Source organism: Mus musculus, chromosome 13 (genome assembly GCF_000001635.26).
Source record: "Mus musculus strain C57BL/6J chromosome 13, GRCm38.p6 C57BL/6J".
Lineage (NCBI taxonomy): Eukaryota > Metazoa > Chordata > Mammalia > Rodentia > Muridae > Mus > Mus musculus.
In genome coordinates this window covers 54,776,581-54,798,245 of record NC_000079.6, presented here as the reverse complement: position 1 = coordinate 54,798,245, position 21,665 = coordinate 54,776,581, and the positions used below count along the sequence as shown (strand labels likewise).

Sequence of the window (21,665 nt, the reverse complement as noted above, 5' to 3'; positions counted from 1 at the left end):
GAGCTTTGGGGGAGAAACGAAGCCATTTGAAATGAGAAAAGCAACACCTTCTAAGCTGTATTGATTGCAGTGTACAAACCACCCTGGCTGGGCCATCAAGAGCTCTGCCCAGCCTGTGCCAGGGGGCAAGGCTGTCAGGTGCCCAGCCAGCTCAAAGCACCCACACACAGCTGAGTAGTCGGGGCCGCCGTGAGCGGCGCCAGCAAGAGCTGAAGCTGGACCCAGGGCTCTGGCCATCTTCCAACAGCCTGCAGACTCCCAACTACTCTTAAGATTTTTGGTGTCAGCTCTGCATTCCCGCACCACTGCAATCAGCTACAACTGACTGCGGTCAGCACCCGTGGATGAGGACCTGTCTCAACAGCTCCAGCCGTGCTCCCCTGACCTCCCAAGTGGGTCATTATCCTCACCCAGATTGCACAGATTCGTCATCACATATCCTGTGTCTCCCTCCTTCTCATCTCCAGTGCCAGTGGAGACCAAAGCAAACCAGAACAGAGCCCACCAGAGCGGCGACCTTTGAACTAGCCCATCCCTCCATTTGCCCAGAGCAGGGAAGGGTCATTTGACACAGATTACCCCTCTGGGCAGCTAGATTGTCCAAGCCTGAGCTGCTTTGCTTCTTTACAAGTTTGCAAGCCACCCCAGGTAAGCTGGAAGGTACTGAGGTGAAGGAAAATCAGCAGCAGAGAATGTGGTACCCATGTTCCCTCTAGTGGCCACAATGCAGAACTGCAGGTGTGGAAGTTTTTAAACCAACTATTGACGGATCTCAAAACGGATTTCCCTCATGGATCCCAGGCATTCACTGAGTAGTCCTCTTGCCATTGTCCAGCACTCAGCCACTCTCATGGGCATTCTGACACCCACCTCAGGCACACCTGGGACCCACCAGCTGTACCCTCTTAGGGGTGATCTCCAGTTCCCCGTTCTTCAGATCTTTATGTTTTTTTTTTTTTTTTTTTTGGTTTTTCGAGACAGGGTTTCTCTGTGTAATCCTGGCTGTCCTGGAACTCACTTTGTAGACCAGGCTGGCCTCGAACTCAGAAATCCGCCTGCCTCTGCCTCTGCCTCTGCCTCCCCAGTGCTGGGATTAAAGGCGAGCGCCACTAACGCCCGGCTCCTTTATGCCTTTCTTGAGGCTGAGACATAACAGCATTGAGGTGTATGCCAGGAGTAACCTACAGAGGTTGGAAAGGTCAACTCTCAGATACTAGCGGTCAGGTACATAGAACAGACCAGGGGAGCTGCCTCTGTGTCCCACTGTAGATGACACAGCCATTGCCCAGGGGGAACAGGAGATGTGACCTTTAAGGCAATATACCTGTTTGAAAGGCTGTCTCAAATGCATAGTCTACCCAGACCTAAGAGGCCTTGGTTGGATTCAGGCCAGGGTCCTCCTCACTGGAGAGCTCTGTAGAGGCCACGCTGCCAACAGAACCTTCGAAGACGGTGAACATAAACCACCACTGTTTTTCAAAGTGTTGTTTATTGAGTCGTTTGTAGCCATCGCCAAGTGTGATCCTGAGAGGCAAGCGAGAGAGAGAATTCTTGGACCCATTTCAGAGGCTGTGACACTGAGGCCAAGACAAGCTCCAGGCAGGCTCAAAGTCATGGTGAGTATGGAGAGGTCTGAGACAGCAGGCTCCTAAGCCACACACAGATACATCCCACAGTAGACCAGGGGACACAGGTGCCTGCCCTACCCTCCATCTGCCCCCCCCCCACGAGCTCTGGAAGGGCCACCACCTCACAGCAGCAGGGTAGAGACTCCAGGTGCACTTACGAGTGTGCATGCACACACACAGGTACACACCCCCGACACAGAGCTCTGTGGCAAACAGCCCCAGTCTAGTCCCCAATGGTTTCCTCAGTGGGTAATGAGCACCAAGGTCACAAAACCTCCGGCTCAGGTCGTAACAGACGTCCCACAGGCCTTGCCATTGTGAGCGAGGCAGAGTGTCCTGGGAGGCCCCCACTAGAGCCCCACGGGCCAGGCACATGGCCATCACCCCTGGCAGCCTCACCAGTTGGCCTTCACCGCCTTGATGTCACTCACGAGGTTCTGGGCCAAGCAGAGGCCAAATATCTGCAAGACAGAGAGCAGGTGAGGAAGAAGAAAGAGCTTCAGGCAGGAGGAGGGTGGGCAAGCCAAGGCTGTACCTGGAGGAGGGCGATCCCCACCAAGACCCCGGCCACCACGATCAGGTTGTCTTGTAGCCACTTCTCAAACTGGCCCACACAGCCTTTGGTGTAGATGGAGCCCTGCTGCTCGAGCTCCTGAGGAGACACGAGACCAAGCTCGGCCTGCCCACCTCAGCTCAGATCCCCCGCCCCTCTTCCACCTTGATCAGCCCACCCCTGCTCCAGTGCCCTCCCTGACAATGTCAGCTCCTTGGAATTCTGCCACAGGGCCGTTGCACAGCCTGGCTGTCTCCTCTGAAGAGGCTTTCCCTGACTCAGACTCTACCTGTCAACCTTCTAAATTCTCTCACCTGAGCTATCTCAGGACTGTCCATTTAATGAGCCTACAATGTCACATTTTTCTCCACCGATTCCCTGAGTGCAGAACTGACCCCTTAGCTCTGGATCAAGCAAGGTCTAGAGCGGTGCCAACCACAGCAGGCGCTCCACAGAAGTGGAATGAGCAACCCAATACCTCAAACCTACCCAGGGCCAGTTCCACCCTGAAGAAGCCCTTAGACCTTTCCACAAGACCTTAGGAGAGGTCCCCATGTCACCCCCTGTACTCCAGGCTACCCTCAACCCTGTCCCCACCCTTCTCACCAGTTTGAGTCGGATGTCATAGCCACACTGGGTATTGAGGACATCTTCCTGAGGGGAGACAGGCTATTAGCAATACGCTAAGGGAATACCAGCGGGCTCACCCGGGTCCTCAACTCTAGTGCCCCTCCTTCACAGAAAAGCAAACGGAAGCTTGGGTTTACCATGTCTGCTCAACTGCAGTGAAACTCCAGACTTCTTCGTTCTCTCACGGACACGGGAGCACACTGATATGCACCTCCCTACTGCTAAGAGATCCTCCCTCCTCCCAGGGCCCACTCACCGCTGGGTCCCTAACACAGCAGGAAAAGGGCACCCCACAGCGCTCACGGCTTGGGTTCAAGTCAGTGCAGTTGAAGTAGATATTGAGGTTCCAGTCATTGGGCCCTCGGGCACCACAGCAAGACCACTAGGGGGAGAGAAGAGTCCAGAGGGAACAGCTGGAAACCAGGCCCAACCCTAGAGTCTCACCCAAAGGAGAAGGCTGGCTGGCTGGCTGGCTGGCTGGGAGAGCCAGCTTCCACTCCCCCCAGTAAACAGGCCTGAGCTCCTAAGAATCTGAGTGGGTAAGGAGACCTCGAGAGGTGAGGCACTGAGTTGCAGGTTGTGGCTTCCTCATGGACTCCCCTGAGGGTCAGGAGCAAGGCCAAGCCCTGCGAGGATCGAGGCATTTCAGACTCACTGTGTGGACAGGAGAAGAAGCCCAGACAGATTTCCCTCCCTACCCCCCTTTCCATCCCAGTCCACTCCACAAATGCTTGCTGGCATCCTGGTGGAGCCCCAGTTCGCCTCCCAGAATGCACTTGCTAGTCTTGCCAGATGTGGCCATGGCAAGCCCGAGTCTGTGGCACAAGAGCCTGGGACAGGGCAGAGCCCCGAGTGAACTATGCCAGCTGCTGAAAAGCTGGCCGTGAGGCTACAAAGGCTCCCAGGTGAGTGTGGGACAGCTCTAGTCGTAGACTCGGACCCTATGAGCACAGCCGGGGGCGTGACGCCTGGCCATGTGGCTTGTGTGTGCAGGTCTCAGACACAGCTGAGCCCGCACCTGCCCTGTCACCTGCCAAGTGCCTGCTGTCTCTGTTGGAGAGCCGTCCTGTTCCTTACACCCCTCCTCACCGTTGGCGACAAGGTCACACAGTTCAGAGGCTGCCCCACCCTGCTGGCTCCAATTCCACCCTCCCTGGTACGTTCTCTCCTCCTGCCCCCATCCCGCTGCCCCTCCCCCAGCCCTAGTTTATATGTTCAGCATCCTCTCCCCAACACACTGCCTTCACGAAGGGAACAGGCTGCACATTTTTAAAACACTGAATCTCCCCGCACCTGGCTCGGGGCCTGGTGTATGCCAGGCCTGTCCCAATTCCATACTGAATAGAGAAAGGAACTGCAGGCGACAGGATTGCCTCTGGCCTGCACAGCTTCAGGGTACTGCTGAGCCCCAGGGCCAAATCTTGGTGAAGGTGACTGGGTGTGACAAGGGGTGGCCCTGGGGGATTACAAGGACTGGAATGTGCAGGTGGAGAGGGTTTCCATGGCTCTAAGTACAGAGCATGCAGTTATAGATGGTGCATGATGCTGGATGAAAATAAGCTAGGCTAGGGCTGGAGAGATGGATTAGTCATTAAGAGCACTGGCTGCTCTTCCTGAAGACCCAAGTTCAAGTCCCAGCACAAACACAGCAGCTCACAACTGTCTGTAACTCCAATTCCAGGGATCCAGTGCCCTCTTCTGGCTTCTTTGAGCACTAGGTACACACACACACACACACACACACACACACACACACACAGTCAAGGGGCATCAGCAACATAGCCCTGGCAGATACTCTGGGCGCAGACTGAATAGAAAGAGAGACCTGCACTGTATACTCCATTTCCTCCTCTGGCCACAGTTTCACAAGCCTGTGTCTCTCTAGGACTAGGCACAAGGAAGCCTGCGGAATAAGCAGCAGCTGGCTTCTCCTGGGTCAGGGTCTCTCAAAGGTTCCTTCCCTGGCATCCGCTGGCCTGGGTGGGTTAGGAAACGGTCCGTGCACACACAGAACTTGCTCCCTCTCTCGTGTGTCCATCAGGGGTCACACGCATGAGGCCCACACTCACGTATTCCTGAGCAAAGTCGATAAGGTTCTGAAGGTCGAGATCATCCCGGTAGGCTTTGACATTGTTGTTGATGAAGAGATTAAGTTGGTCTCGGATCCAATCCTTGAAGACGAAGGCCAGGATCCCCGCGGCCAGCTCCAGGAAGAAGATGAGGCCGAGGAACACAGAGAACTGGGTTGGGGGCACACAGATGATGGGCATTGAAGAGGCGTGACTTCTGTGGACAGGGAAGCGCTCCCACTACCTCTGCCACAGGCTTCAGGCTCCACCCTCTATTACTCAAGTGCTGCCCCCTACCGGCCCTGCTAGGCTACCACTGAGCTTGCTCCCTGCCCCTTAGCACCTTGTTCTGTTGCTAAAAGACAGCGCGGTTTTACCTGTTCCTTGTCTGGTCACCCTGACTAGGCAAAAACTGAACGGAAAGAGGTTAGGAGTCTCTGGTGGATCTGGGGTAGAGAGAGACTTAGAGAAAGACTCACGAACTTGAGCAGGAAGGTGTTTTCCCGGAGGGCCCCAATGCAGCCGGCGAAGCCCAACACTGACATGACTCCCCCCACCACCACAAACAGCCACACGGGGTCAAGACCGCCCAGATCTGTCAGCGCCGAGATGTTGGAGAGAACGCCCTGCACCGGGGAGCAGACAAGTGTGAGGGAGTGACACCCCTCCCCCTCCCCCTCCCCCCTGGGCAGCCCCTCCCTCTTACCTTCTCACCCCAGGCCCAGAGGCCAATGGCCAGGAACAGGGCTCCCAGCACCTACAACAGCAGGGAGAGTTCAGGGCTGGGACCCAGCACCAGGGCTCTTGACCACCCTTGATCCATCCTTGGCCATCAGAAAGCTGAGAGACATGCCCCACCCCCACCCCATCCCCAAAGCTGTGAATGGGACTTAGCCCCGCCCCCACTCCCAAAGCTGTGCATGGGACTTGGTAGTGCATCAAGCAAGGACACTGTTCAGGGCGTCTTTCCCGCAGGAACAGAAGCTACCTCAAGCCTCAGGCTGGACAGCAGACTCTTCCTGGAGTCTCTGAGGACTCTCTCAACACGGAGGAAAATTCAGAGAGGCCCCAGTCTGGCTCAGAAAACATCTGGCCTCAAGCATGCTTGTACCTTTGTTTTGGCTTTTTTTTTTTTTTTAAAGATTTATTTAATGTATATGAGTACCCTGTGACTGTCTTCAGACACACCAGAAGAGGGCATTGGATCCCATTCCAGATGGTTGTGAGCCACCATGTGGATGCTGGGAATTGAACTCAGGACCTCTGGAAGAACAGTTAGTGCTCTTAACCCGCCCCCAGCCATCTCTCTAGCCCTTATTTTGGCTTCTTGAGATAGGGTCTCATCGCAGTAGTCAAGGTTGACCTCACTAGGTAGCAAGTGATGGCCATGGGATCTTTGCCTTTTCTGGATGCTCTGTCTGGAACTCTTCACCCTCTTGGTTCTCCTTGCCACTCAAACCCCAGCTGCCCACCGCCCTCTCCAGACACTTAGGCATCTGTTTATTTGCTCGGTATTTCCTCTATGCAGGGGCAGAGAGGGCAGAGAGCAGGGCTAGCCTGTCCTCTAGTGTGCTCACAGGGCTAACAGTGCTAGGGCACTGAGGTGTCTGAAACAGGTGAGGGTGGGGTGTAGACGTGCGTGTCTGGAGCCAGGGAGATGTCAGGGTCCCGGAAAGCTGAAATAACTGTGGAGAGGAACTAGGTAAGAGGCTAAACCCGGGGTGAAGAGCACAGAAGAGGCAGAGAGAGGCTGATCAGGAGGCTGGGACATTTGTCAAAGCAGCAGGAGGAGGAATGAGGCTAGGTTGAACAAGGAGGGGTTTGGGGAAAACAAAACATTAGCTGGTCTCTTGTCCAAAGATGAGATGAATCAGACGGGATGAGACAGGCGACATGATGCTTGGGGTAAGCCCCCAGAGCCAGCACAGAGAAGCCATTTTCAGGGAGGATACAGTAGGGGACAGAACCCAGCACCAGGGAAGGAAAGGGTGGGTGGGGGTGGGGTACTAGTAGTCTCTCTCTCTACTCTCTACTCTCTCTGATGGTGTGCCTTCCTCAAATGAGCTGCTAGGGGTCAGAGATAAGAGGGTGGCTTGCCTTGACCATCAGGGCTCTCCAAGCAAGGAACTGAGGCTAGACAATGAGAAAGATTAAGGTGCCATCGGGAGAACAGGCTGCCCAGACGACACCTAGGTGGTGTCCAGATGGCATACGTAGAGCTGGACAGAGAGGCACAGACCTATAATCCCACATTTGGGAGATGGGACATCAGGAACCCAAGGTCCCAGATTCCTTCCCATCTCCAGATGCTCTGTCACCTTTTCATACACCTACAGCCAACGAGAACTGATCCAACTCTGCTTTAAAACCCTGCCTGCCCCCATGCCACCCAAGCATAGGACCTTAATGTTCTGTCCATCTTTACTCCCCTGCCCAGGCGCCCCACCCTTGCCCAGGAACAAAGCTGGGACTTTCATCCCCCTACCCCCAGAGTTACTTAGCCTCTCTTCCTTCCCTCCACCCACTGATAATCATGTTTCTCGAGACAAATAATTTAAGCTCTTACCGTCTATTCATTCAGTCCCCTATCTGTAAACTACAGATAATAATAAGGCAGTCGGGAGAATGTGCCTCATCAGAATTCATGTGTTACTAAGCTGGGTGTGATGGCTCACACCTGTAATCCCAGCACCCAAGAAACTCAGACAGGAAAACTGCAGCAAATTGCAAGCCAGAATGGGCTAGAGTGAGACCCTGTCTCAACAACAAAAAACTCTCGTTTAATCTAACAACCCAGAAGGATAAACTCCAATACTGGCTCCTCCAAGGCTGGAAAGCTAAAGCCCAGAGAGCAAAGAGGCTCGCCCAAAAGCCTCTGGACAAGGCCTGCTACACTCAGGCCCTTTGACTTCCAGGCCAGCGCTCCCTGTAGCTGCCCACACCCTACAGAACAGAAGACTGCTGACATCCAAGGACACCCACCACAGGGCAAACCCGACGGCTCGTGGGTGGAGAACAGAGCCGCTGAATCCTGCTGAATGCAAGTGGGAAAGGCCTGGCATAAAGGACAGCAAGCACAGCCCGGCTTTGGCGATAGGATGGGGGAGGGAGAAGAGAAAGATGACTTGGCAGGACCAGGACACAGATGCCACACAGAAGGAAGCCTCTGTTTGTTTGGTCAGCTATGGAATGCTGAATTCTGTTCCCAAGGGACAGTTCCCTGTTCTCAACTGGAGCTCCTCTCCCTGCAGAGGCAGAGGCCTTGGCTTTCCTCTCTCCTAACCTCCTGGCTCACAAGCTTCTGAGCGTCTGTAGGGTAGACTCGGGGCTAGGACCCAGCCTCGCGAACCTCACCGCACCATGCTGGGAGCTGGAGTGGCCGGGAGGCGGGGCGGGGCTGGTCCGCAACTACCGCGCCCCTGCAGTCTTCCGGCAAACGCCGCCCCCTTTTTCGCCCAAACTTGGGGCTGCAAAGAGAGACTCCCAGCACCTCCTGCTGGGACTGGGTCCCGCCCCCCAGCTATCCCAGTAGCTCCCCAGAATAGTTGGGGACGGGGCATCGGGGTGGAGGGGGTGGGGGACAGTCCCTGGTCGCAAGCTCCTGAGACGGGATCTCCCTCACCAGCAACTGAGACTCCCTAACCCCTATCCTCAGCGCAGAGCGAGAAGCGGACTCGCGCTCACCCAGAAGACAATGTTGAAGCCAAACAGGAAGTATTTCCCGCAGCAGCCGACCTCAGGGTCCTGGAATTGCTGGTGCTTGCCGGGCATGGTGAGCGGCCACCTGCCGTCCCGGGAACCCGAGCCGGTGACCGGCCCAGCCCTCTGCGGGCCGCCCAGGCCTGGAGCAGCCCCGGGCCTAGCCCGGTGGCTGCGGCTTCATGGTCAAAGCCACACAGCTCACCGGCTGCCCCGCCCGCTGTGGCACCGCCCACGGCGCTCGGACAGCCACACCCGGAGTGCGGTGCCCTCATCCGACCCCGCCCTCCAACAGCGCTCCGGCCCCGCCCACAGTGTCAGTCCACACCCCGCCCCAGCAAGGCTCGGTCTTCTTGGAGCCCCGCCCACGACCCCGTCCCAGTCAAGTTCAGTCCTCACGGGCCCCGCCCATAACCACGACTCCGCCCCCAGCCGGGCTTAATCCTCTCAGGCTCCGCCCATGCCTAGCCGCTGTCCTCCCGCAGTCCCGCCTACGCCCCGCCCAAGGCTCTGCCCTAGCTAACTTCTGTTCTCGAGCTCCGCCTCTAAACCGGGTCCCGCCTCTGATGAGCCCCAAACCCCGCCTCCAACCGGCCTCAGTCCTCCTGGAGCTCCGCCCTACTCAGCCTCAGTTCTGAGCCACAGTCGGCCTTCTTGGAGCCACGCCCAAGACATCCGTCTTTTTTTTTTTTTTATGGTCCACAGGTCTCACTTCTCCCCAAGACCCTGCCTCTGGGCCAGGCTTTGGCTACACCCCAGTCACACTCAACCCCTTGCAACCCCCACCTCTGAAGAGTCCCCGTCTCCTCTCTAAGTCCGTCCTCCAGTTAGCTTCTCTCAAGTTCCCCAAGTCCTCCAGAGGCCCCAGATGAGCCAACTGGCAAAGCTGGTGAGCCAAGTGTGAATAATTACAGTGGATCTCCAGTCTAAGATTCAAGAACCAGAGGAGTCCACTCCCCAGGGATAAGTGGTTGGGAATAGTGGGACCAATGAACAGTGCCATGCATTCACACACAGTGTAGTTGAATACAAACAGGCTGGCGTGCCATGCCACGCCTGTTCTGTTTTGCCTATTCCTATGGTCGCCCTGTCCCATACCTACTTGACTGCCTTGATACCTGGGATTCACCAGAGTCCTTCTGATGCAAAACAGGACAGAGCAGATGCAGGTTTAGGTACGTCTGATCTTAAATATTTAGATTCCAAGTTTGTTCCAGAAGTGTTTATTTAGATACAGAAAGGGCCTTAAGCATCATCAGCATCAAGTGAATCCCTCCTAACAAGACCACGGTGAAGCCTAACTACCACTGTAATCTCTTCACTCATGAAGGTTTATCCATCCATCATTTCAGCAGGAGGAGACACACAGAATCCATAGGACTGTCTTCAGATGGGAAGGCTGTGCAGGGCATTCCCAGTTCCCAGTCCTACCTGTCTTTACACAAATTCCTCTCTAACCTAGTCCATACTTGAAGGGGGGGGGGAGGAGAGAGGGAGGGAGGGAGAGAGGGAGGGAGGGAGAGAGGGAGGGAGGGAGAGAGGGAGGGAGGGAGGGAGGGAGGCAGGGAGACAGGGAGGGAGGGAGGGAGAGAGGGAGGGAGAGAGGGAGGGAGAGAAGGAAGGAAAGAGGGAGGGAGGGAAAGAGGGAGGGAGGGAAAGAGGGAGGGAGGGAGAACCCAATCACAACTGGTCCAGGGAAGGAACAGGTGTTAGGATGGGTACCCAAGCTACAGATCTGATGAGGGTAACCCCATAATCAGCCTTTAAGCTCACAGAGAACTGAACTCCTAACCCTTAATATCAGTGGCCTGGAACCATCCTCCCAAGACAGAAGAGCCTGCCTCAGGAGTCTCCTGTCCTTGTTTGGCAGGGTTGTGCCAGGACTTTGCTTTACCCTGCCCTTGGCAAATGGCCACGTACAGGGCTAGCGATTGAGAGTAGTTTATAAGCATTGGCCAGCTGCCATGAGGCCTGAGCCCAAAACATGCTGAAGAAGTTATTATGGATGCAGGCACAGTGATGAGCTGTGGCAGTCCCAGGTCTGTAGGCTGAAGCAGGAGAGTGGCTTAAGCCCACAAATACGAGGCCAACCTGGGCAACAGGTAAAACCTTATCTAAGGAGTGGTGCTTATACATGTTCCAAGAGAGGTAAAGAACCAGGCTGTCTGCCTCCCCCAAGCCCTGCCCCAGAATCCACAGTGCAGTATAGTCTTCCTTGTCCATCAAGCAGCAAGATGAGGGTGCCCACTGAGTAGTGGCTGAAACCGGTCTCACACCACAAACTTGTTTGCTAAGTTGTTGCTCTTGGCAGCAGTGTCTGCATGGGCCTGGTACCCAATGATGGTCTTCGTAGAGATGCCCAGGCGCTCTTTGTATATTTGCCTAATGTTGGAGACAGGGTAAAATGGCAGACATAACCCAGGCCCAGTTCTTCTGTTCAGATATATCTCCCTGGTTCCAGCTCCAGCCTCACCCATTTTACATGTCTTACTCATAGACCAGTACCTGTCATAGAATCCCTCAGTGAAACTGACAACTTTAATTAAAAACAGTTTGGGTCTAAATTCCTACTTCTTTTATACAAGTGGGTGAGGAAGAAGGGAGAGCAGGTCTGAAGGGTGCCAGAGGTTTCCCTTGCAGCCCCCCAGTATCACCAGGGTCCGGGGGAGGATTCTCACCCGATCTGCATCACTCCGGCTTTGTCCTCTGCTTCACTCGTCCACAGGGCAATCTTGTCCCTCTTCGTGCGGATGTTCACGACAGCACCGCACACTTCCCTGCTGTATTCCTCAAAACAATTCCCAACCAGACACAGCAACTGAGCCCCGAGAGGAACAAACAGTAAGTGCCCCGGCTTGGATATAGGGTCCACCCCACCAGCTTTGAGACCTCCTGAGACCCATGCCTATATCTCTTCCCCTGCCCTCCACTCACCGTCTCCAGCCACAGACGGTCCAGTTCGAAGTGGCGCAGTTGTTTGTCAATGCTGAGCAGCCAGCGGCCACCCTGCTTGTTTCTGTTGTCTTCCCACATGGGCAGGATGCCTTCCTGTGGGGAGAGCCTGATCAACCGCCTCCCTTTGGTTTTTTTGTTTGTTTTTTTGGTTGCTCAAGACAGGGTTTCTCTGAATAGCCCTGGCTGCCCTGGAACTCACTCTGTAGACCAGGCTGGCCTCAAACTCAGAAATCCGCTTGCCTCTGCCTCTGCCTCTGCCTCTGCCTCCCGAGTGCTGGGATTATAGGCGTATGTATGTCACCACGCCCAGCCTCCCTTGGTTTAAAGGAAAGTAGACACCAAGCTTCCTCTGCACAGAGCCTAGTCTGCTCTGTACCCAGGACTTAATTAAGCATGCTTCTCGGGGCTGGTGAGATGGCTCAGCAGGTGGGAGTACTGACTGCTCTTCCGAAGATCCCGAGTTCAAATCCAAGCAGCCACATGGTGGCTCACAACCACCCATAATAAGATCTGACGCCCTCTTCTGAAGCATCAGAAGACAGCTACCATGTACTATATATAATAACAAATCAACCTTTGGGCCGGAGTGAGCAGGGACTGAGCGAGCGGAGTTGACCGGAGCGAGCAGAAGTCCTAAAAATTCAATTCCCAACAACCACATGAAGGCTCACAACCATCTGTACAGCTATAGTGAACTCACATACATAAGAAAATAAACAAACAAATAAATCTTAAAAAAAAAAAAAAGCAGGCTCCTTTTACCTACTCCCTCCCCTGCACAGCAGGGGCCACCTCCAACCACTCTGCCTTCCACACAGGTCCCTTCCAAGACCCCAAAGCCTGCTGAACCCTGCTGAGCCCCACAGCCCTTGAGCTCCCCTGTTGCCACCTTTGGCAACTTCATGCCTAAGCTTGTCAACTTTACTAAACAGGATTAAGGTGCTGATGGTGGTACCTCCAAGGTGAGACCAGACACGGTGAGGAATGCCCCCCCCCCAGCCCACCCTGCACATGCATTTTTCATGTCCACACTAATTTAGAAGCCAGGCCAAAAACTTGGGCCCTAGCCTTGAGGCCCTCTCCTCTCCGGACTCACACATCCTTAGCTGCCCACGCCCCAGTCATCCATGAGAGAAAAGCCGGGGAATCACTCCCTGGAGCAGAGCCTACCTTGAACAGGGCATAGTCACAGCCGGAAGAGAGCTTGCTGGCCAGCTTGATATGGCTGTACACCCTGGAAAGACCCCACCCCACATAGAGGTTTTGGGGCTTCGAAGCCCATGGTTCACCTGACTCTGTCTTTCCAATTCCTCTCTAGACCTCTCTAGCTTCCAGCTACCGCTTCCTACCTCCCAGGGCCTCCCCACACCCTCCACATGCCCAAGGGCCCTGCCACCTGGAATCCCTTCTCTGGGAACTTGTCTGAACTAAAAAAGCCTGGTGAAGTCTACATCATTAGGGCGTTCCAGCTGGGCCTCCCTCCTGGGTTAGCCTGGCCTTTCTCAGCTTTCTTTGGCACACACACTAAGGCAGCAGCCTAATAATCCTTACTATAGCTGAGCCAAATTTCATGAGAGGAAGAAACCCGGTTAGAGCCACAAAGCCACAGAGTCTCGGGGCTCACTCCTGCTTCTTCCAGACCCCAGGTTCTCCTTAAGCCCTGAGAAGCTTTCAAGGGGGTGGACCATGACCTGACAAGAACCTACCAACCCTCAGCTCCCAGCAAATGTTGACAAGGCCCTGAGAAGGTGGCAGGCTATGATGCCTTTGGCCCCCAACTCAGCGCTCCTGAAGGCAGAACACTCACGCCCAGAAGTCCTCCACAGTGTTAAACTTGGTGACTAGCTGCAGGTTGTCCTGCCAGGCCCGGCTTCGGTCATTCTTGAAGAACCACAGAACCCACCTGAGGATTAGGAGATAGAGGCTTAAGGCTCCCAGCCCTGCAGTGTCCGGGCTGCCATGTTTGTAAAGTAGGAGGTGAGATCTGGGACACGCAATCCCCACAAGGTGTGGGAAGTCAATTATCCCTACAGGCAGGGTAGTAAACATCCAGTCTCCACATGGATAAGTCCACCGAGTGGTGGAAGGCAGGATCCAAGGTCACAGAGGCTGGCCTCTCAGCAGGACAGTGTCTCTGTGGCCTCCTCACCTGTACTGCAAGGGGTGTAGCTTGCTCAGGACCTCTGGTGGATGTTCTCTGTGGGCCTTCCTCCTCTGAGTCTTAAGGGAGCCAGGAAGGTCTTTGGCTTCTCCTGCTTGGACTCCCTCCGCAGTTGCTTCTGATGGCTTTTCTTTCACTACCTCCTTTTCTTTCACCACCACCTCCTCCTTATGCCCTCCACCCTCAACTTTGTTCATCTGACCAGAGAAAGAAATAAGAGTGAGCTGTAGCCAGATAGTGGTGGCATACCCGCCTTTGATCCCAGCACTCAGGAGGCAGAGACAGGCAGATCTCTTGAGTTCAAGGCCAGCTGGGTCTAGAGAGTGACTCCCAGGACAGCCAGGATTACACAGAGAAACCCTGTCTCGAAAAACAACAATAACAACAAAAGTGACTTGTAAGCTCTGATTCTAGCTGACCCCTGAACGCCTGATGCCCGCTTTTTTCACCTCTGATGCCCGCTTTTTTCACCCCAGCTACTCAGTTGCTCTGGGAAAGGCGGATGGGGTAGACTCACAACCTCAGAAGTGGCCATGACAAGGCTCAAGGCTCCACCAGCAACTAAGAGGCTCACAGCTCCTTGCTTTTAACCTACCAGAGAAGAGAAGCCAGTCCCACCTGGGCAGACAGGTGAGCTGAAGAGATGGTGTGAAAGGGGGGAAAGGGGGCGGGGAGTGGAATAGGGACTTACCTGTTAGAAGGTAACCGTTCATCACCCTGCACAGCTGGGTCAAGAAAAACCTGTCCTCCAGCAGAGAATTTAAAGTAAGGGTCAACATTTGGGGTCTGTTCTTGGGACCTACTCAGGAAAGCCTGAATTTGAAGCAGACTGTTCTAGGATGACAGAGGTAGCAACACACACATGCTGGAAAGCCCTGTTCCATTTACACACTCAGTTTGTGCCCTCGATATTAACCAGTGGTATTTATCTGGCTCTAGAAGCAGCTGAGTTTGTAAGGGAGCGACCAGTGAACAGGCAGGTACAGGCCTGTGATCCTAGCCTCTGGGAGGTAGAAGTGGGGGCATTGGGAGTTCAGGGCCAGTACCAAGTACTGACGAGGGAGTTACCAGCCAGCCTGAGCTGTAAGAGAGCTTATCTCCAGAAAACAAAAGGGTAACCATTTGCTAATGTTTAGGGACTGGGAGACATTTGCATTAAAAGTGCCATTTGTGATTTGTCTGAGAATTTAGAGGGTTTGGTACCCTGAGGCTTTCTATTTTGCAGAGCCTCCATCCATTATGTGATTGCCCTCTGTTCTGGCTGGCTTTGTGTGTCAACTTGACACAAGCTGGAGTTACCACAGAGAAAGGAGCTTCCCTTGAGAAAATGCCTCCATGAGATCCAGCTGTAAGGCCTTTCTCAATTAGTGATCAAGGGTGGGAGGGTCCATTGTGGGTGGTACCATCCCTGGGCTGGTAGTCTTGGGTTCTATAAGAAAGCAAGCTGAGCAAGCCAGGGGAAGCAAACCAGTAAGCAGCATCCCTCCATGGCCTCTGCATCAGCTCCTGCCTCCAGGTTCCTGCCCTGTGTGAGTTCCTGTACTGACTTCCTTTGGTGATGGGAGCAGCAATGTGGAAATGTCAGCTGAGTTGAATAAACCCTTTCCTCCCCAACTTGCTTCTTGGTCATGATGTTTTGTTCACCCTAAGACACCCTCCTTGCCTCTTGCCAAAACCATTCACCTGAGTGTGTGGCCGAGCACAGTGGCACTGTCACCCAGCATGTTAAGTTCTTCCCTATGCTGATCCGCATTCCTGAGCCCGGGGAACCTTGTTCCTCTTAAAGCTTAAAGATCAGGAGGTGGATGTAGGACTCAGAATGTGAGGTCCAGAGAGTAAGGCCTGGCTCAATGCTCAACGGACATCAGGTGAGAGCTCTCCCTGGGCAGGGGGGTAGAACCAACTAGGAAGAGGGGGGCAAGAAGCTTTGCAGCCTCCCACGATCTCAAACGTCTCAACTGGAGGCACACATCCACGGTTGTCAACCCACATCTCTAACCATGCCATGGTACCTGGGGCACAGGGCTCTGCACTGGCATGCAGCAATGAACACTAAATTCATGGGTGGAGCTGAGCAGCCTGGGTTCCTGCCCTAGCACGTTTTTTTTTGTTTGTTTGTTTGTTTGTTTGTTTGTTTTGTTTTGTGTTTTGTTTGTTTTTTTTTTTAAAGCCGTACCCTCTGTGCTGGGGTCTGGTGGGGACCTGCACAGACCTCAGTCAGCACAAGCCTCTAGGGCTGTGAGGAGATCAAGTCTAAAATCTGACCTGAACCTTGCTGCAGGGCTTGTACAATTCACTGCTGGGGGCTGACACCATGGCTCAGCAGGTAAAGGCACTTGACATCAACCCTGAGAATCTGAGTTCAACCCCTGCCACCTACATGATAGGAGAAAATCGGCTTCCTTAAGTTGCCCTCTGACCTTCCAATGATAGCCCCCTGTGCATGCACGCTCCCAAGTTTCTGGTTTCTTAAGTCTGGGCTCAGCCTGAAGACTTGTGTTTCTGAATAGACTTGTGTTTCTGGGCTCACACTTCGCAGGAATCAGTCTTTCTTGTCTGGGAAAGCACTGCCCACATTTTCAAGGACCAGAAAGCAGAGAAGGGAAAACATATTCAGCTAGCTTCCTTCTCCCCTTTTCTTCACCTGTGACCCTCAGCTAGCCCACAGAATGGTGCTTCCCATAGCCTTGCCCCCTCAGCCAGTCCTCTCTGGACATGAGTTCACAAACACACCCAAAGGTCTACATCACTAAAGCCTTGGGCACAGAGGCTTATATTCCAACTAAATAAACAATCATAATTAACCACCACAAACGTGGGCATGATGTCGAATACCTTTAACCCCAGCACTTGGGAGGCAGAGGAGGGAGGATCTCTGTGAGTTCGAGGCCTGGCTAGTCTACAGAGGGTCTACAGGACAACCAGAGCTACACAGAGAAAACCTTGGGGGGGGGTGCAGGGGTTGGGGTGCAGGGATTAACCATTGCAGTCAGGTTCTCAGGCTACTGCAGGAAACTGTCACCATGAAAATAATTGAGGGCGCCCACCAGGTTGTTAATATGTGTCAGCTGGCAGGAGCAGCGGAGAAGATGGGAAGGTGTTAAGTCCAGACATATGGGAAGAGGAGAGGAGAATTGTAATCCACTTACCCAGTGCCACATAGCACAGCCAATCTTAGTAGCCTACAACAGTAAGCATCATGTATTGTGCTTGCAGATCTGCAGTTTGGGCAGTACCTTTGGGTGGGGTCAGCTCATCTCTGCTCCAAAGCAAGATAGGCTAGGCTGGCTCACAGCTCAGGACTGAGGGCGGCTGTCATCCACATGGAGTAGCTAGTGTAACTGTAGGCAGAAGCCTCCGCTCCATGTGACTACTCATCTTTCACAGTGGTGGCTGGGTTCCCAAGGCAGGTGTCCCCAGAGACAGGAAGTACATGCTGCCAGACCCTTAAGGCTCAGGTCTGAAACTGGCTCAACCCCAGGCCTGCTGTGTTCCCCTCAACTACCAGAATCCAAATTCAAGGCAGGAATAGAGCCCTTCAACAGTATTGTGGAATGCCTCCAGCACAGGCAGCCCTGGAGGAGGCCAGGCAGGGCGCAGCTCTCTCCAGGGCAGGGCATGGTCTCAGCTGCATCAGAGCCGTGACCTCTTCCTGGCACCAGGGTGGCTTCCAGGCATAACACCACCTTTTACATTGACCAGCCTGGAGCAGCCACTGGATTGTGGTGACTAAGGAAAGCACTAAAGGCAAGTCCCTAAGCCTGCTGGGAATGTGGCTCTTAGCCAAAGTCAGCCTGGCCTGACTTCCCAGAGTAGCTCAGTGAGGCTGATGAGCTGAGGCTCTTGAATTCCAGCCCTGCTCTGAAATTCCTCTCTTTCTTTTTAAAACTTTTACTTTGTTTCTATTTATGCTTTTGGTCAGTCAGTATCGGACTATGAGCCTTTTGTTTAGGAAGCCTGAGCCATTTAGTATTCTAGTCCCTCTATGATAACCACCCCCCCTCAGAGTTCCTTATCCTCTGTCAGTTTGCCTTAGTCATGGTTTATAAATGAGGACTCTGTGTGTATGTGTGTGTGTGTGTGTGTGTGTGTGTGTGTGTGTGTGTGTGTGTGTTGGGGTGGGGGGTGAGCTGTCCGAAAACCAAGGGTCTATATGGCAGTGCACAAGCCAACAGGAAAAGGTAGGTAAACCTGGACTAAAGTCCTATGTCAGATGGTGACACTGACCCACCGTTACAAGGAGAATCATGTGCCTTGCTGATGGTGAGAGAGGAGAGTCTTCGGGATTGTGAGCAATGTGGCAAGGAAGGTATGAGGCATTCGTGACTTAGTGGACTAGAGAGATGGCTCAGTGGTTAAACTCACTTGCTGCAGAGAGTCGTTTGATTCCCAATACCCTCATAGCTAACAGGCATCTGTAGCTCTAGTACCAGGAGATCTAGTACCCTCTTCTGGTCTCCATAGGCACCACTGCATGCATGTAGTGCACATACAGACATGCAGGCAAAACACTCTCCTATACTTAAGATACAAATAAGTAAACCTTTGTATAAAGACATGTCGAGTAGCTGAGCAGTCAGTGGTGGTGCAGACTTTTAATCCCAGGGCTCCAGAAGGAGAGACAGGCAGATCTCTGAGTTCAAGGCCAACCTGGTCTACAGAATGAATTGTAGGACAGCCAGGGTTACAAAAAGCAGCCCTGTCTTGATACGCTGCCCCGTCCCCCCAAAAAAGGTCAAGTATATTTTAGAGCATACATTAATGAATTGAACACTCAGCTAGTTCCTTTCTTCAAATATCCTGCATATTTAGAAAAAAAATCTAAGTTTTTCAATCTAAGGTTTTTATTTTATAATTTATTTATCCGTCTCTATCTGTGTACGTTTATGTGGGTATCCAAGGAGGCCAGAAGGGGGCATCAGGTCCCCTGGAGCTAGAGTTATAGATAGCAAGTGCTCTTAACTACTGAACCATCTATCTAGAGTCAAGTTGCTTTATTATTATTGTTGTTGTTGTTGTTATTTAAATGACATTCATTTTCATTTTTATCATTTATTATTAAGTGGTTTTGTGTGTGTGTGTATATATGTGTATTTTAGTTACTTTTATATTACTATGCAGAGACACCATGACCAAGGCAACTTATATAAAGAAGCATTTAATGGGGGTTTATTAATGAGGGTGAGTCCATGTAACTACAGCAGGAGCATGGTAGCAGGCCAGCAGGTGTGGTGCTGGAGCAGTAGTTAAAGGTTTACACCTAATCCACAAGCATGAAGTGAGAGAGAGCTAACTGGAATAGGCTGCACTTTTGAAACCTCAAAGCCTGCCCTCAGTGTCACATTTCTTCCAATAAGGCCACACCCTCCCCCAACAGGCCACACCCCCTAATTCTTTCCAAACAATTCCACCAACTGGGGACCAGACATTCAACTATATGAACCTATGGAGGCCATTTTCATTCAAACCACCTGTGTGTGTGTGTGTGTGTGTGTGTGTGTGTGTGTGTGTGTGTGTGTGTGTGTGTGTGTGTGTGTAAGAGAAAGAGAGAGAGAGAGAGAGAGAGAGAGAGAGGCAAGAAAACACCTTTATCTACTGAGACATTTCACTGGCCCTATATTTGCTTATTAATTATTTGTAGTGGAGATTAGTGTAAGTGGGTGAGCACACCCAGCACACATGCAGGGGTCAGAGGACAACTTCCGGCAGTCAGTTATCTCTTTCCACCATGTAGGTCCTAGGGATCAAACTCAAGTCATCAGGCTTGGCAGCAAGCACCTTTACCTGCTGATCCATTTATGGTCCCTCCGTCAAGCTTTGAAGTATAAGTAAGTTCAGAATATCTGGTAAAATTCACAAACTTCACAAGAATTGATAAAAAGAAAAAAAAAAGTCATTCTGAACAGCTCTCAACTACATTTTGACATCCAGGTCAGATGGTCACTTGGAAGAGTTTTGTGACAAGCATCAACAGAATTTCTGTAGTGGTGCCTGGAACTGACGCTGCATTGTGGGACTATTTTACCTCTCACTTAGAGGAGAGGGCCTGGTGCTTTGAAACTTAACAAAATCACTAGAACGGCTAAGACTGAGAGGAAGAGCTTGCAAGCCTTTCAGGGTTCCAAAGAGATAGTGGATGCCTGTGCTCCTGGCAGCATCTCATGCAGTGTCTTCCAGATTGCTCTTCGGGTTCATCAGGAGTTACATGGTATCTCTGTTCCCAGCTCCAGGATACAAGGAGGTCAAGAGACTTTCTGTTTGGGAGTTAATGTCTCCATCAGGCTGAAGTAACAAAGAGTTTTCTGTTTTCTTCCACACAAGCTGTGCAGGAGTGTTACTGTGTTACATCCACTCCAGTAGTGATAAGCACAACAGGCCCCAAAAACCTGGGCGCTGTCCTGAGGCGAGGCGAAAAGTTCATGGAAACTTAGTCTCCTGGAATCATGGCATCCTGTATAATGAATGCTTCAATGTCCTTGCTTTAGTTGGTAAATGGATCTGTGTGCTTTCCCTTAATATTGCTTTATTATAAGTGCTTCTAAGGATTGATTTTTTTGACATATAGCTAAGTTAGATTCTAGGCAGTCCTTGAGCCGACCCTGAGCATGGATAGCTAAGTCACTGCCCTACACAAGAATTTACCATTATCTAGGAAGAAGGAAGTTTGTGATCTAAGGAGGAACCAGAGTAGATACTTAGAACTATAGATAGCTGAGTTACACCCATACACAAGTATTTACAATGGCCTAGGGGGGAGGTGGATTATATAATAGACTAGAATAGGAACTATGGCAAGGGCATGAAGCCCTTGCCCCTGGCTTCTAAGATTAAGTGGACCTTAGGTGGGGCTACTTTTGATTCCCAGTTGTTAACAATGAATTTTATCCCAGTTGGTTCCTGCCAGCCCTTCTGTGTTTGCATTCCTCTGTTTTATGTAAGAATCCAGTAACCTCATTGTACCTTGCTGGTGTGTCACCTAACTTCCCTATTTTCTTCTGTATATTTGATGCGCCATTTGACAAATTACATTCAGATCCACACTCCCTTGTGTTGAGTCTATTTGTCATCCCTTCTTCTCGCTGACTCTTTGCCCACTTGTAACCAGAACCCAAGTTTCATCCGTGGATCAGGAACCCAAGTGAAGTTCATCTGCAGCATTACTGCAAGACCCCTACTCCCCTGTGCAAATCCAGCTCATGGACAGTAGCTAAGCGTCCACTTTGATTGCTCAATAAAGAGGGCAATGTTCATCTTCACCCTTTAGTGATGTTGTTATGAGTGGTCCTCTCATACAGTAGCCTCCTCTGTCCTGAAGCCAGATAATTCTTCCCAGTGGACCAAAGAAGCAATCTGCTTGGATCTATCTTTGCGTTTCTTTCCTAGAAACTGAAGCCACTCCATTTTCTTTATCTCATGCCTTGTCGTCCTCAGAAAGGGCCAACAAAGTCTCTGCACCTGGATTTTCATTGTTTACTCTGTTGCTTTTCTTTCTGTTTTTACTACTATTCTAGACCAAAGCACCCCAGTTCTAGGGGATCGTCTTTCTGGAGATGGGTTGTCTACATTATTTTATCCATTCAAACCTCACGCAGAGAGAAGGTCTTCTGTGAACCCCACTTCCTGTTCTGAAACTTTCCTGTTTGCTTATTCCTCTCCCTGTGCTGTCCCCACCAGCTCTGGCCTTGGCAACAGCACCACATGAGTCTTTCTGAATACTCTGTCCTTGCTTTCCATTTTGCCTACTTACAGAACACTCTTTGTGTGTCTCAGAGAGGTTGTCTGCTATTGATCCGAGAGTTTAACTTTTTTGTTTCAGGCCTTCCTGGACAACCAGAATGGGATCCACAGTTCAGGCTTGAGGCCAGCGTGATCCCAACTCACAGGGTCCATGAGATGCTCCTCCCACAGGCCAAGGCCATTCTGCCTCAGCCTTTGCTTTTGAAATTCTCTCCTTCTCCCTTCCTTCCTTC

The 21,665-nt window shown here is 52.2% G+C and overlaps 2 protein-coding genes and 1 long non-coding RNA gene across 17 annotated transcripts; 1 reads left to right on the top strand and 2 right to left on the bottom strand.

The window, feature by feature from the left end:
* Positions 1-1,470: 1,470 nt before the first annotated feature.
* On the bottom strand, positions 1,471-9,144 carry Tspan17 (tetraspanin 17). 7 transcript variants are annotated; one of them, XR_382461.2, is made up of 9 exons: positions 8,565-9,144; positions 5,587-5,637; positions 5,360-5,506; positions 4,881-5,051; positions 3,068-3,193; positions 2,788-2,831; positions 2,164-2,280; positions 2,028-2,089; positions 1,471-1,648 (listed from the first exon to the last, which is right to left on the bottom strand). XR_382461.2 is itself a non-coding variant. In XM_006517414.3 (9 exons), the coding sequence occupies exons 1-9, from the start codon at positions 8,649-8,651 to the stop codon at positions 1,612-1,614; spliced, it is 846 nt and encodes a 281-aa protein (XP_006517477.1). In that variant the 5' UTR covers positions 8,652-9,144; the 3' UTR covers positions 1,471-1,611. The 7 variants fall into 7 exon arrangements, 6 of the variants coding, with proteins under 6 accessions (XP_006517477.1, XP_006517478.1, XP_017171106.1 ...); XM_006517414.3 differs by having other exon boundaries at positions 2,788-2,835; XM_006517415.3 differs by lacking the exon at positions 2,164-2,280 and having other exon boundaries at positions 2,788-2,835.
* Positions 9,145-9,786: 642 nt separating this feature from the next.
* On the bottom strand, positions 9,787-14,252 carry Eif4e1b (eukaryotic translation initiation factor 4E family member 1B). 9 transcript variants are annotated; one of them, NR_104406.1, is made up of 7 exons: positions 14,213-14,248; positions 13,945-14,055; positions 13,241-13,437; positions 12,705-12,768; positions 11,514-11,627; positions 11,258-11,367; positions 9,787-10,961 (listed from the first exon to the last, which is right to left on the bottom strand). NR_104406.1 is itself a non-coding variant. In NM_001033269.3 (7 exons), exons 2-7 carry the CDS (start codon positions 13,890-13,892, stop codon positions 10,850-10,852), a joined length of 735 nt encoding a protein of 244 aa, NP_001028441.1. In that variant the 5' UTR covers positions 14,145-14,248; the 3' UTR covers positions 9,787-10,849. The 9 variants fall into 9 exon arrangements, 7 of the variants coding, with proteins under 7 accessions (NP_001028441.1, NP_001034772.1, NP_001273108.1 ...); NM_001033269.3 differs by lacking the exon at positions 13,945-14,055 and adding an exon at positions 13,684-13,892 and having other exon boundaries at positions 11,258-11,397; positions 13,342-13,437; positions 14,145-14,248; NM_001039683.2 differs by lacking the exon at positions 13,945-14,055 and adding an exon at positions 13,684-13,892 and having other exon boundaries at positions 11,258-11,359; positions 13,342-13,437; positions 14,145-14,248.
* A 902-nt stretch (positions 14,253-15,154) lies between these two features.
* Positions 15,155-20,732, top strand: Gm16249. The gene is made up of 3 exons (XR_382462.1): positions 15,155-15,224; positions 15,482-15,563; positions 19,627-20,732. It is a non-coding gene; the product is annotated as a predicted gene 16249 (long non-coding RNA).
* Positions 20,733-21,665: the final 933 nt, after the last annotated feature.

Bases quoted from the DNA above. Each gene is read 5' to 3' on its own strand.
- Tspan17 (XM_006517414.3), bottom strand. From the start codon at position 8,651: ATGCCCGGCAAGCACCAGCAATTCCAGGACCCTGAGGTCGGCTGCTGC. The intron at 5,052-5,359 runs GTGAGTCTTTCT...CCCCCAACCCAG, and splicing joins ACACCTTCCTGCTCAAGTTC to TTCTCTGTGTTCCTCGGCCT. The intron at 2,090-2,163 runs GTACAGCCTTGG...TCTGTCTTGCAG, and splicing joins TGGGGATCGCCCTCCTCCAG to ATATTTGGCCTCTGCTTGGC.
- Eif4e1b (NM_001286179.1), bottom strand. The intron at 13,438-13,683 runs GTGAGGAGGCCA...CCTAATCCTCAG, and splicing joins CTACACCCCTTGCAGTACAG to GTGGGTTCTGTGGTTCTTCA. The intron at 11,628-12,704 runs GTAGGCTCTGCT...CTCTCCCCACAG, and splicing joins GTGACTATGCCCTGTTCAAG to GAAGGCATCCTGCCCATGTG.